The sequence below is a fragment of the Acomys minous genome (assembly GCF_964271855.1).
Source record: "Acomys minous genome assembly, chromosome: 9".
Lineage (NCBI taxonomy): Eukaryota > Metazoa > Chordata > Mammalia > Rodentia > Muridae > Acomys > Acomys minous.
The window spans coordinates 6539078-6552957 of record NC_140490.1 but is presented as its reverse complement, the minus strand read 5'-3'; the positions used below and the strand labels follow the sequence as shown (position 1 = coordinate 6552957).

The following is a 13880-nucleotide window of genomic DNA, read 5'->3' as shown; positions in this document are numbered from 1 at the left end:
CATTAAATCTCTAGTTTTACGAAAACTTTCCTGCTTAAAAAAAAAAAAAAAAGATAATACATACTTGCAAGTGAACACGCACAGAGGTCTAGAAAGTGCCACGCCAAACTTAACTGTGAATAACTGAGGGCGGTGGGAGTCCTCCGTGTAAATCAATGGGCGCTCAGGTTTCTTGGTGTGGTTTTTTTTGTTGTTGTTGTTGCCTGGATCTTTTACGCCCTTGTGAATCACTGGGAGGAGACAGAACAGAGTTCTGACTGCATCCGGTGAAGGGAAAAGTTGAGCACCCTGCGGGGACACCCGCGGATAGCTGGGGTCTCCACCGACTTCCCACACAGCCTGTGGTGAGGAGATCCCGCCCCGCTGAGGTGATCCTGCGGGGGGGCGGAGCTTCGCCACTCAGAGGCGGGATGCGGCCCCTGGGGGCGTGGCCAGCCGACTAGAGCCGCACGCTCCGCTCCCACCATGCCCTTATAAGGAGCGGCCCGCGAGAGGGTTCGGGAATCCGGTCGCGATCCCTGCGGCGCAGCCCCAATCCCAGGCCCCTCCCTTGGGAATGGGGGCGGTGCGGGATTCTGGCAGTGCGGCCTTTGGGGGGCGGGGCTTATCGACGGAAGACCAATAGAAGCCACAGTCGGGGTCTGAGCGGCGCTGCCATTGGGCGCGGCGACGTGAGAGGGCGGGGCACCCGTGGGGCTGGGTACGCCCGGGGAAGCCCGGACTCCAGTCGCCGCTCCGAGCCAGTCTCTCGCCGCCGGCTCCGGGCCCCGCAGATCCCAGTTTTCCGTCCCCCCGCGGTTCGCCGCCCCGCTAGCCGCAACGATGCCGGTGTTTCACACGCGCACGATCGAGAGCATCCTGGAGCCGGTGGCGCAGCAGATCTCGCACCTGGTGATTATGCACGAGGAGGGCGAGGTGGACGGCAAAGCCATTCCTGACCTCACCGCGCCCGTGGCTGCCGTGCAAGCGGCCGTCAGCAACCTCGTCCGGGTGAGCGCGCCGGGCCTGGGACTGGAGCGCGGGCGGGAGACGTCCCCAGGGTCCCGGTCCGCCTCCCTGCTTGAATTCTCGGGCTCCCTTGCCTGTGGCTCTGCTTGGGGGTAGGCTCCAGGGCAGGTGCCGGGGTTCCGAATGCAGATTTCTGTATGCTGTGACCTTGAGCAAGCCCCTGAGCCTGTCGGGAGCCTCAGTTTCTCATCTATAAAATGGGGCCAGTCATCAGAACTCCTCCTGCCTTGGGGCTGTGTTGAGAAGAGTCATTGAGGTTTTAGTTGTAAAGCGCCTAGCGTGTGTGTGTGTATGCCTGTAGTAGGCTTCCAAGAAATGCGAGTTGTGAGGTTGTCTTGCGGTCCCTCCCCTGGGCAGGCTCGCGTCCCTCACGTTGTCTACCTTGCTTCAGCTCCTTTTTTAGGCCTCTCCTATGCAGCCTGTGGGTGGGTTCTCCTACGGACTCCCTGCCTTTCTTTCCAAGGATTCTTATTTGCCCTCGGCTGCTTGCCTTTCTGATACTTCTGTCCCCTGAGACCCACCTGCCCAGTTCTCCCCAGGGTTCCTGGTGCCTGCTGCTTTCTCCCAACTACTTGGCTTCCTCTTCTCTCTGCGGCCGCCTCCTTCCCTCCGGGGCATTTTGCTCACACCTCCGGCACTCTTAACACCTTTATGCAGTAATTCTTAACCAGGAGCCGAGCTTCTTACCCTGCCTGACCCTGTAGTCTTTCTTTTTATCCCTCCCATGAAGCTTTCTACCCAGCTTTACCAGCTGTCAAACGGCTTTCTTCCACTGGGGCCTTTCCAGATTCGGGGGGCCTCTTCCTCTGTCCCTCCTTCTGGCAGGAAGCAAGATGGAGCTGCTGCGAGAGAGGCCTGTGGAATCTGGGATCTACATCCCCTGCCTGAGGGAAGGCTGGGGCGTCCTTTGCAGAGCCACACTTTCCTGCCGCCACGGGCTCCCCATTGATCTTTGTAGCCCACAGTTGTAATAACTGAGGTGCAGCCCCACTTCTGAGATGGGAAAAGAGATACGGAGACTGGTCCCTTAACTGTTTGTTCCCTTGCGAATGTCACACTTGCTCTAGGCAGGGTGTGACTCAGACTGCTGTTGCCTGTGAAGACAACTCAGGGAAAAGTTCACCCAGCTTCCGAACTGGCCGCAGAAACGGCGCGTCAGGATAGTTGATAGGTAACTGTCAGTCAGGTGGGGCTTGTGGTATTTGTCTGATTACAGGACTTTAGTGCACTTAACGTCTTGGCCCCAGGACTGTCTCAAGCAATTCAGGAGACTAGTAGCTAGCGTGGTGGGGGTGGGGCGGGGTGGGGCGGGCCGTGGGACGGGCCGATCTCAGACTAAAATTCCTGCTCTGTACAGATTAAGTTAGAAACTATTGAGTAGGAGCTGTGTTCATTCAGACCGTCTATCTCGTTCTTGTTCTCTTTGTAACTAATTTTAATCTCAGACCCAGAGCGCATTCTCATGTATTGCTGCCTGACGTGGCTGTGTTCCAGGCCTCCGGTTTCTCAACAAATGGGGAACAGTGTAAAGAGACAAGGTAGTGGTGTCCCTCCGTGTAGTACTTGAGGAAATGAAATCATAAAACCACATGTTGCACTTGGAACACAGCTAGTGTAATCAAGGGGTTGGTTGATATCTGGTTAGGCTATTTAGAGGAAAGTTATTTTTGAGCTTTCATGCCATGAATTAATAAGCAATGAATGGTTGTTGTCTACAGAGCACTGTAATAACTCAGAGGCTCGCAGGGTGTGCACGACAGTCGACAGACCCAGGCTCTCCAGGGGTAGGGTTTTTGTATTTCCTGAAGAAGCTTCCTAGGTGGCTATCATGGCCATAGTCCTGAGACGTACAAAAGAAGCAAGGGCAGATCTAAGGTGAACCGGCATATGGGTAGGTTATGGAAGGTGTCATCCAACAAGAAGCACAGAGTGGGCAGGAGGGAGGGGGAGAATGGTGTGTGAGGAAGAACATGTTGCCAGAGGACCCATCCATTGTTTTGAATTCTTTTGTTGTTGTTGTTGTTTGGTTTTTTGAGACAAGGTTTCCCTGTGTAGCCTTGGCTGTCCTGGACTAACTTTGTAGACCAGGCTGGCCTTGAATTTACAGTGATCTGCCTGCCTCTGCCTCCCTAGCGCTGGGATTAAAGGCGTGCGCCACCACCGCCTGGCTGTGTTTTGTTTTTTTTATTTTTATTTTTATTTATTTTTTATTTTTTTGGTTTTTCGAGACAGGGTCTCTCTGTGTAGCCTTGGCTGTCCTGGACTCACTTTGTAGACCAGGTGTGTTTTGTTTTTTGTGACAGGGTTTCTCTGTAGCTCTGGGTGTCCTGGAACTTACTCTGTAGACCAGTCTGGCCTTGAAATCAGAGATCCACCTGTGTTTTGAATTCTCTCTCTCTGTCTCTCTCTCTCTCTCTCTCTCTCTCTCTCTCTCTCTCTCTCTCTCTCTTCCCAGACAGGGTTTCTCTATGTAGCCTTGGCTGACTCCCCTTGTAGACCAGATTGGCTTCGAACTAACAAAGATCTGCCTGCCTCTGCCTTCTGAGTGAGTGCTGGGATTAAAGGGGTGCACCACTATGACTGGCCGTGCTTTGAATTCTTTTTTTTTAAAAAAGATTTATTTATTTATTTATTTATTTATTATGTATACAGTGCTCTGCCTGCATGTACATCGGCAGGCCAGAGGAGGGCATCAGATCACATTGTAGATGGTTGTGAGCCACCATGTGGTTGCTGGGAATTGAACTCATGACCTGTGGAAGAACAGTCAGTGCTCTTAACCTCTGAGCCATCTCTTCAGCCCTGTGTTTTGAATTCTTAATGCCAACTATTTTTCTTAAATGTGTGGATCCTATACACATCTCAAGGTCCTAATTCCTGTCTGGAAAACACAATCTAAGTGGAAAACTTTTTTTTTTCTTTTCTGCTCCCAGTTCCTGTCCTCAGCATTGACACATAAATGGCTCAATAAATAGAGGTTAAAGGAAGAGGAGCTATGTGAGGAGATAGGTTAGAAGGCTTGCAAGCCTCGGAATTAAGGCCTAGCCTTCAGATGCTGCAGGAAAAGTAGAAAAGAACTAACTGTAAAAGTAGTAGAAAAATAATAATAATTGGGTAAAAGAACTCTGGCCTTGCAAAACTTATGCTGTTTTTTTTTTTTAATATATAAAATAATGAAACTAAGTTTTGAGCAAATACTTTGGAATCCTTATGATCAGAGTGTTTCTTGGAAATTACTTTGGGAAGTTATATCCTCCTTATTCCAGGGATTCTCTCTGGGAATTTCTGTCAGATTATTTACATATGTATGCCAGATTAGTCTTATTTTGGTCAAGAAACTGTATCTCTTGAGTGAAATGGGCATTCTTTGAGCCCAGCTAGTTGGTATACCATTTGTGGTCTAAGTCAAGGCTTCTTAAGCTTTTTCTGCTTGTGACTCCTTTTGGTCTGAGAAATTTTTACTCTACCGTAGATATATAGATACGTAAAACAGACATATAAAACAATCCATGACTAATAAATCATAAATTTACTTTAAAACATTTCTTTGCTATAGATAGAATTTTACCATTAATAAAAGATGCAAGTAAATTTGCCTAGTATAATGAGGCTGATGTGCTCGTTTATTTACCTGTAAAGAATTAAATCTTGGCTAAATAGTTGATACTTTATCGATACAGAGCATCTTCAGTGCTTTTCAGAATTGATGTGTATTTTGACCTTATAATCGGCAGTTCTGAGAACTCTGTGTTACATAAATATTTAGTGCAAAGTGGCAGAACTATGTAGAAGGGTCATTTCGGAGATTGTTGGAAATCCTGTCCTGGTCTCAAGCCAAAATTCCATGTAATGATTTTCTTTTTTTATGCAACTTGTCCGTGACTTAGACAGCATTAAAAAAAAAAATCAAACATCTGCCAGATGGAGGTGGTGGTACATGCCTTTAATCCCAGTACTCAGGAGACAGAGGCAGAAGGATCTCTATAAGTTCGAGGCCAGCCTGGTCAACAAAGTGTGTTCCAGGACAGCTAGGGTTACAGAAAGAAAGCCTGTCTTGAAAAGACAACCAACCAGTCAAAAAAACAAAACAAAACAAAACAAAACAAAACAAAAAATCTAACTATGATACAATTTAAGGACATATTAATTTGATACTCACATGCTTGGGACTGATGGTAAGAAAATATTAGAGGTCTTTGCTTCCTCTAACTAAACCATAATACTTCTAGAAGTGTAAGAAAAGCCTTGTGCACACAGTAAAGACACTGCAGTTCTTAACTAATAGTAGTTCTGAGTCTGAGTGGAGGTGTTTCAGGTAAGGCCATGTACAGTGCAGGTGTGCACGTTATATGTTCAGAACCAAAGCTATGATGAAGTTGCTCCATGCAGCGTGGGTGGGCATGGCCAGAAGCAATTCCTATCTATTACGTGTTTGGTTAGAATGAACTCTTGGTTATTGTGGGTTCAGGAACCTCTTATTGGTGCACATATTATCCTTCCCACATTCTGGGTATGTGACCCTGCGGGATCATGACCCACAGTTTAAGAAGCTGGTGTCTAAATGACTTTGCTCATTTCCAGTTTATTAGAGGAAGATGAAATTCTCACTTGTTGGACATGGTTATTCACTGATAAGACAGAAATTTATTGAATTTCTATTTGAATATTAAAGAATGATGCTGAGCAGAATAAGTGATAATAGATTGAAAGTCAGAGGTGACATTCAGGAAGTGATGCCTCAATTGAAGAAGGCTTTGTGGAAGTTATAAACAGTGAGTTGATCATTTAAGACAGAGGATTGGAACATTTAAAGTTGTGATAATAAATGCCTTACAAATGGAGGCCACCACCTGAGCAAAGGTGCAGAGTTTTCAAGCATCTGAAAAGCAGGTTCCAATCTGAATTGCTTTTGGGGGAGTAGGACTCATTTGGATTTGGAATTCTTGGTTTTTGTTTTTGCTTTTTTATTTTATTTTATTTATTTTATTTTATTGTATATCTTATTTGGAGACCTGGCTGGTCTAGAACTCAAAGAGCTCCGCCTGCCACTCCCTCCTCAGTGCCCGCTGGGATTAAAGGTGTGTGCCACCGTGTCCAGCTATACAGTAGTTTGAAGCATAGTAGTTTTGTCACTGTATAGCTAGCAACTGGAGGTTTTGTTGTTCGTGTATTGTTTGTTTTTGTTTTGCTTTGTTTTATTTTGAGACAGGCCTCTCTATATAACCCTGGCTGTCCTGGAACTCTGTAGATCAGACTGGTCTCAAACTCAGAGATCTGCCTGTCTTTGCCTCCTGAGTTCTGGGATTAAAGGTGTGCGCCACCACTAGGCTAACCTGTAGTTTTAGTACCTGTTCACAAGCTTCCCCCCCCTCTCTCAGTGATTTATTTTATTTTTATTTCATGTGCATTGGTGTTTTGCCTGTATGTATGTGTGAGGGTGTCAGATCTCCTGGAACTGGGGTTACAGTGTTGAGCTGCCATGGGTGCTGGGACTTGATCTGGGTCCTCTAGGAAAACAGCCAGTGCTCTTAACTGCTGAGCCAGCTCTCTAACCCCCGAGTTGTTATTTTTGTGCCACACTTGAGGAGGAGGTTGGTTGGGAATTCTTTCTTTCTTTCTTTCTTTCTTTCTATCTATCTATCTATCTATCTATCTATCTATCATCTTCGGTTTTTTGACACAGGGTTTCTCTGTGTAGCCTTTTGTCCTGGAACTCTCTCTGTAGACCAGTCTGGCTTTCAACTCACAGAGATCTGTCTGCCCCTGCCTGCCAAGTGCCTAGACCAAAGGTGTGAGCCACCAAGCCTGGCTGATTGGAAATTTTAATGAACTATAGAAATGATTTTCCTGAAAATATAGTCTTGATAGGTAACTTAAAAAAGATGTTTTTGTCTTTCTCCATTTCCTCTGTGTGTATGTTTGTGTGTGTGTGTGTGTATGTGTGCGCGTGCGTGCACATGCATGTTTCATGTATGTGTTACACTGTTTGGGTATATGTGGCTTTGCATGTGGTAGTCCACATGCAAAGTTGGGAATTATTTGAAATTGTTTGGCCACCTTACTCATTGAGTCGGGGTCGCTCAGTCAAACCCAGAGTTCACTGATATGGCTAGTGTTTAGCCAGTTTGCTTCTTGGAGGAACAGCTGTCTCCTGTTTTCCAATGCTGAAATTGCAGGCAGGCTGCCATGCCCACCTAGCATTTATATGAGTTCTGTGGGTCTGAATTACTGATTCTCCAATGTGTTACAGCTAGTGCTTTAACCATGGAGTTATCTCCTACTGTATATATATATATTTATTTATTTTTGAGACAGGGATTCACTGTGGAGTTCTAGATTAGATGAGCGAGACGGTTCTGTGTATCTCTGGTTGGACTTGAACTCCTGATCTTCTTGCCTTTGCCTCCCAAGTGCTTCAGTTGATGATGTACACTACCATGCCTGGCTATGCCTTCCTGCTGCCCAGGGTCCTGAATAAGACCATGCTTTTAAACAGTTTTATTGAGGTATAATTTCCATACTATACAGTTTGCTCATTTAAAGTGTACAGTTAATTGCTTTTTGTAAGATCATTGTATAACTATTGTTACAGTTTTAGGACAATGTATATAAGATTTCTATTAGCATATATTATACATAATAATGGGTTTATATGTGCATGTATTTGATCATATTAACCTCCCTTATAATCTTTTCTTGTCTCCCACACTCCCATTTACCTCCTTTTAGAACAATTTTGATTACTCAAAAAGAAATCACATACCCATTTGCATTCTTTCTTTTATCCTTTTACCTCTGTGACCTCTTTACTTTCCCAGCTCCTGGATTTGCCTCTTCTAGACATTTTGTATAAATGGAATCATACAGGTTGTGGCTTTTGTGTCTGTTTTTTTTCCCACTTTGCATAGTATCTCAGAACTTTTTATTCTTTTCCTTCCTCTCTCTTTTTTCTTTTCTTTCTTTCTTTTTCTTTCTTTCTTTTTTTTTTTTTTTTTTTTTTTTTTGGTGTTTTTGTTACTGTTGCTGCTGCTGCTAAATAATAGTCCATTGTATGGAAACCATTTTAAACACAAAAAGCAATTCAGTGCATCAGTAAAGCAAAGGAGAACAGGCAGCATAGGGAAGGCAGGGGAGGAATAAAAAGGAGGGACACAAGTTCTAAGAAGGGTCGGACCTAGAAAGCAGTGTGGAAAAGACAGAAGCCTCGGCTGCCTATCTCACAGAGCCACATGTAAATTTCCTTTTCTTTTCTCTACAGCCATGCCAGTTTTATTAATGGGGCTTCAGATACTTTACCTCCTGTTGCATCTGATGTCATGTGTTGTAACTATTTCTTGGGCTCATGAAATATTTATTATTGGAGGAGGGGTTGTGGCCTTAACTTTTATGTGCCTCACGTATAGATTTTAAGTTCTTGGGACCAGTGCTGGGACAAACAGTAGTACTGTCCTCTGTTTGAGTGGATAGATGGGAAAGCCTGCTTTGCTCTTTAAAAAAGATGAGTAGTTAATTTGTCACTTGCAATTATCTGTATTAACAGCTGAAATTCGTTTCTTTTGGTTGGTGTTAGATTTATCTCAGCTCAAGCAGAAGCAACATCTGAGTGGTAGGCCTGTGGGTGATCTCTTTCTTGATATGCTTTTGTAGTTTCTAATTTTAAAAATAGCAGAACCTCTCTCTAATAAAGCAAAGAAGGACATTTGTATAACCATTTATAATCTCATGAAGTGCTTTGTATGTATGTGTTTATATATGTGTGCGTGTGTTTAAGCCTTTTTGTACATGTGTTGTGTTCTTGCCTGTGTGTGCATGAGTGGAGGCTTGAGGTTGGCATGCTGTTCTCAACTGCTTTTCCACCTTATTTCCTGTGAGAGTCTCTCATTGAGCAGGAGCTTACAGGGTCAGCTAGACTGGCTCCCCAGTGAGCCCTGGAGATCCACCTGTCTTTACCCTCTAGTGCTAGGGTTATCAGTGGACACTTGTGTGTACGACTTTATACGTGAGTATTGGGGATCCGAGATCAGTTCTTCACATTTGCACAGAAGCATTTTACCCACTGAGCCATCTCTCTGCGGCCTAGGAAATCTCTCATGTTGGTGATCCCGCAACAGTGCTGTGGGGAGATGTTATGTGCGGCCCTTGTTTTAGAGATAAAGAAACTAGAGAAATTCAGTAGCTTCCCTTCGGCTGCTTAGCCTGGACTCAGAGCCTTGCTCCCTTACTCCAGATTCTCTGGGCGTATCCTGCCACTGTCCCTCATTCTCAGATCGGAGTTGTTAAGTGTCAGTGGACAAGTTCCCCCTGGAACTAGAAGCAGCAAGAGCTGTCAGTCACAAGTTTCCGTCTGTTCTGGCCTGGCAGCCTGGCAGCGGTGTTGGCGGAGCCTGGCTTTGGCGTGGCTGTCATGACAGGTCTGTGTAGAGAGTGAGGTGATACGGGTTGCTGTTTTACAGGCACACTCAGACTCACGGCATATCTCCCTTCCCTTTCTCCTTCCCGCCCCTTTCTTCCTCGGTAAATAAAGAGTGGGTGCAGATCAGCCTCTAAATACTTTATCTGTGAAACAGCGATATGATTGCTTAGCTGGAAGCCTATTAGAACTATTTAGTATTTGAAAAAAAATAAATGTATATATTCTTTGGGAGATTATGATGTTTCCTTTGTAAAACTTTGCTCCAGATCAAAAGATGTTTAAGAACGGGACAGATGTGAACTTTATTTTAGTAGCATTAACACTCATGCATCTGATAGAACAGAAGGTTTCTGGAAATTGTGTATATTTCTGCAACTATCTTTGTAATTTTAATGGAGCCCAAACTTAAATGTTTGTTTATATCTACAGAGTAGGAAATTAGATGTTATAAAAACAGCATTGATGTAATTCTAAATAGGCACAGCAAGAGTCAACAATAGTTTGACTTTGGTTTGGCCCCTCCCTACCACCATTATTGTTATAAAGAAAGGGTGGCATTAGGGAAGCTACCTCTTTGGAAATAAGGGTTCACTCGAGTATTAGTGTAATACTTCTTGTCGGTTGGCTTAGAAATGAAGCAGCCCAGGGGTGGAGAGATGGCCAGGGCTGGGAGTACTTGTTGCACTTGAAGAGACTTGGGTTTGGTTTCCAGCACCCATACTGTGGTTCACAGCCACACACAACTCCAGTTGCAGGGGATCTAACACCCTCTTCTGACCTCAGTGAGTAATAAGCACATATGTGGCACATACATACATACATGTAGTCAAAACCCTCCTACATATAAAATAAGCCTAAAAATTAAAATAGAGCAGCTCATTTATTTTATGTTTATTTAACTACTGCTCATTTATATGTGTATAAGGTGTGTGTGTACACATATGTATGCATACCTATATACTGAGAGGTAGTCATTTAAAACCTGAAGGCCAGCAAGATAGTTTAGAAGTAAAGGTGCTTGTCACCAAACCTGACAACCTGTCCCTGTTGCCAAACCCTACCATTTTGATCCTTGGAGCCTACACGGTAGAAGAAGAGAACTGACCCCTACAAGCTATTTTCTGACTGCCACACGCACTACTCCTGCAGCTGTAAGGAAAAAAAAAAAGAGTACATATGTTAAAAACAAAACAAAACATTTTTCTAACAGGTCCCTGGTAATGTGCACCTTCTGGGAAGGGTGAGTGGGAATTTCCGCACCATCGATTTACTGCAGTCTAGTGGCTCTGGTGAAGTGCTCATTTTAGAAGACAAAGGGATTTGTCTTCTCCCGTAGTGTTTAGGGCTATGTCTGTCTGGTCATAAACTTACAGTATAAAATTTTAAATTTAAATGAATCTGCATAGGATTCATTTTAGTGTATGTAACATTAGGAATCAGTGTATCAGTGGTACTTCCAGTCTCTAGCGTTCAAACATGTGGCATAGCCAAATTTGAAGCCTCACCAAATTTATAATGGTCCTTGGGTAATACAGGTCACATTTGTACTAAGGGAGGAGTGGTGGCAAACTGCCCATTGTTTGAGATAACAAAAGTGTTCAGGCTATTTTGAGTTGTGGTTTCTCTGTTTCTGAGTCATTTCAGCTATGCAGGCCACTTAGTAAATTCATAGCTCAAGACTGCCTCCTGTCTGGAAGAGGCATGGGATTTTGCATTCTCTTTTTGGGAGTGCCTTTAAAAAATCTAAGGATTTAGACCAGGTGTTCCTCTATTATTTGGAGCCCTTCTGGTTACAGTGCAGCCTCATAGTATGAGTCATGAATTCCACATTAAAGAGCTGTATTTCCTTGAACCATATGGCAGGAGACAAAGATTTCAAGTTGATCTGCCGCTGTTTTGTTTCTGGCTGATTCAAGTCCAACTTTTTTTTTTTTTTTTTATTAAACGTTATGTCGTCATGACAGTCAATTTTTCTCTCTCTCTCCCCCCCCATATAATTAAAAACACTTTATCTCAACTTATATTGCTCAGTATTCTATAATTCAAGATTTTAACAAGCCTGTCAGACAGGAAGTAGAAAGACAAATGAAAGCTTTTAAAGAGAAGTCCTTCCATACAAATTTCTCTTGCATTTCAGGAGCTAAAATCAGCATTTGGACGCTACCAAAAGAACTAGTAGTCTTTAAATAGGCGGTATCAGAGAGGAGCTGATCTTACGTCCGTAGGTTCTCTTTAGAGTAAAGCTGTGTTAGCCCCTGGTCCCATCACTTGGGAGGCTGAGGCAGGCGGATCTCTGTGAGTTCGGGGCCAGCCTGGCCTACAAAGTAAGTCAAGGGCAACCAGGGCTATTACACAGAGAAAAACCTGTCTCGAAAAAACAAAAGGGGGGGGACCAAAAAGAATAAAGCTTTGTTCAGGATCCCTGATGTTACTTTAAGCCTTTCTATGTGGGTATGTGTAGGACCAGAGGAAGAAAGCAAATGTCTCTTTGACTCCCACTCCCCATTTTTGTTGTTGTTGTTTGTTTGTTTTGTTTTTTTAAAACATTATTTTGTTGTGTGGTTTAGCCATCCTTGAACTGGCTATGTAGACCAGGCTGGACTTAGTCACATACAGCTTGAGCTAGTCTCAAACTTGATGACCGTGAACTGGGCCCTTCTGCTTCTACCTCCTAAGTTCTGGGAGTAATTTGTATGCCAGGACACTTAACTTTTCTTGTTACAAATTACATTTTTCGGGTAGAGGAGACAGGATTTTACTATGTAGCCCAGGGTGTCCTGAAACTCAAAATCCCCTTGACTCTGCTACTCTGAATGCTGGAATTCCAGGAATGCACCACCATTCCTGGTTCACTATTTAAAATTTAGCAGATACTTCTCTTTCCTCTGCCTGTCCCTCTGTCTGTCCCTCTGATTCTGTCTGTCTCCCTTCCCATTTTGTATTTTCTTCTCTCCTATACTGTCTGTCTGTCTCTGTCATGCCTTTCCCATAATAAACTTCCTTGTAACACACACACACACACACACACACACACACACACACACACACAGAAAGAAAGAAAAGAAAAGAAAAGAAAATTTAGCAGATCTATATATTTATCAGTGTTTCATACTGTTTTTCAGGCTTTCTGAACTTGGTTGTCATTTACTCACTCTTGGTCACTTTTTCTCTATTCCCAATAATTTTGTGTTTTTTAAAAGTATGTAATATAACACATACATATATGTACATATGTATGTTTTACCTCATGTTTATAATTTTTTTACCATTAAATGAAAAATGCAAATGAAACCAAGAACCACCTCTAATGCACTATCTTGTCTATAAATTTGCAAAGAGAGCCAGCTGTAGTGATGGGCATCTTTAATTCCAGCCCATGGGAGGTCTAGTCTATACAGAAGGCTCTGAGCCAGCCAGAGCTACGCAGAGAGACTAACTCTTTAAAATAAAAATCACAAAGAAAAGAGAGGCAAGCCAATCACTTAGAACCCATTTGAGACTTTATCTTCCATACGCTGTTGAGGAAGCTAGGCTGTAGTTACCTGGCTGCTCTTCTGGTAGTTGTAGGATGAAAGAACTTCAAAATTAGCAGCTTCATCCTGAGAGACCCTCTATATTGACACTCTTTTCAAGACACACTGTCAAAGACTCATTGATTAAACTTGTTTAAATGTGTGCATTACCTGGAGAGATGATGTGAAGGTGACAAGGTACTGGGTGAAGGGGGACTTATATAACCACACATTGGAAATGGAAGGTTTATTGGCTTCTTTCCCTTGGCAAAACTGCTTCATAAGCTATGCCACCAGTCCTGGAGGATTGATTTGGCTGACGTTTTTTCTTCTCCTCCTTCCCCACCTCTCTTGGGTGTATCATCTCCCTTTAGATTGTTGGTTCCTTGAGTACAGGGATTTGGTAGTCCCTCCTTAAGTGTGTTGTTCTCTGATATTTGGTATTTATGGTCTCAGGTTAGCTTTCTGTCTCTTGCCTTTATTGGAAGACTTGGTGGCTTTCTTGTCCTGTCTTCTATTCCAAATGTCTATGAGGCCACAGAGAGAAAAGGATTAATATTAAACTGTCTGGTGCTTTGAATAGGAATGGCTCCCAATAGACTCATGTATTTGAATGCTTGGCTAGTAAAGAGGTGTGTTAGGAGGTGTGGCCTTATTAGAGTAGGTGTGGCCTCATTGGAGGAAGTGTGTTACTGTGGAGGTGGGCTGTGAGGTCTGCTATGCTCAAACTATGCTCAGTGAGGCTCACAGTCTCCTGCTGCCTGTGGATTAAGATGCAGAACCCTCAGCTCCTTCTCCAGCACCTACACATCTGATTACATATCGCTGTGTTTCCCGCCATTACAATAATGGACTAAACCTTGAAACTGTAAGCCAGCTCCAGTTAATTGTTTTCCTTTATAAGAGTTGCCTTAATCATGGTGTCTCTTCACAGCAATAAAACCCTA

The 13880-nt window shown here is 43.7% G+C and overlaps 1 protein-coding gene across 2 annotated transcripts in view; it reads left to right on the top strand.

Moving 5' to 3' along the window:
• The first annotated feature begins 703 nt into the window (after positions 1–703).
• VCL (vinculin) overlaps positions 704–13880 on the top strand; it is a 93708-nt gene continuing 80531 nt past the window's right edge. Inside the window, exon 1 of one of the 2 annotated variants that reach the window (XM_084794943.1) lies at positions 704–990. In XM_084794943.1, coding sequence (XP_084651069.1) covers positions 823–990 — 168 coding nt within the window. In that variant the 5' untranslated portion in view covers positions 704–822. The remainder of the gene's footprint in view (positions 991–13880) is intronic. The other variant, XM_084794942.1, reaches the window with a different exon arrangement.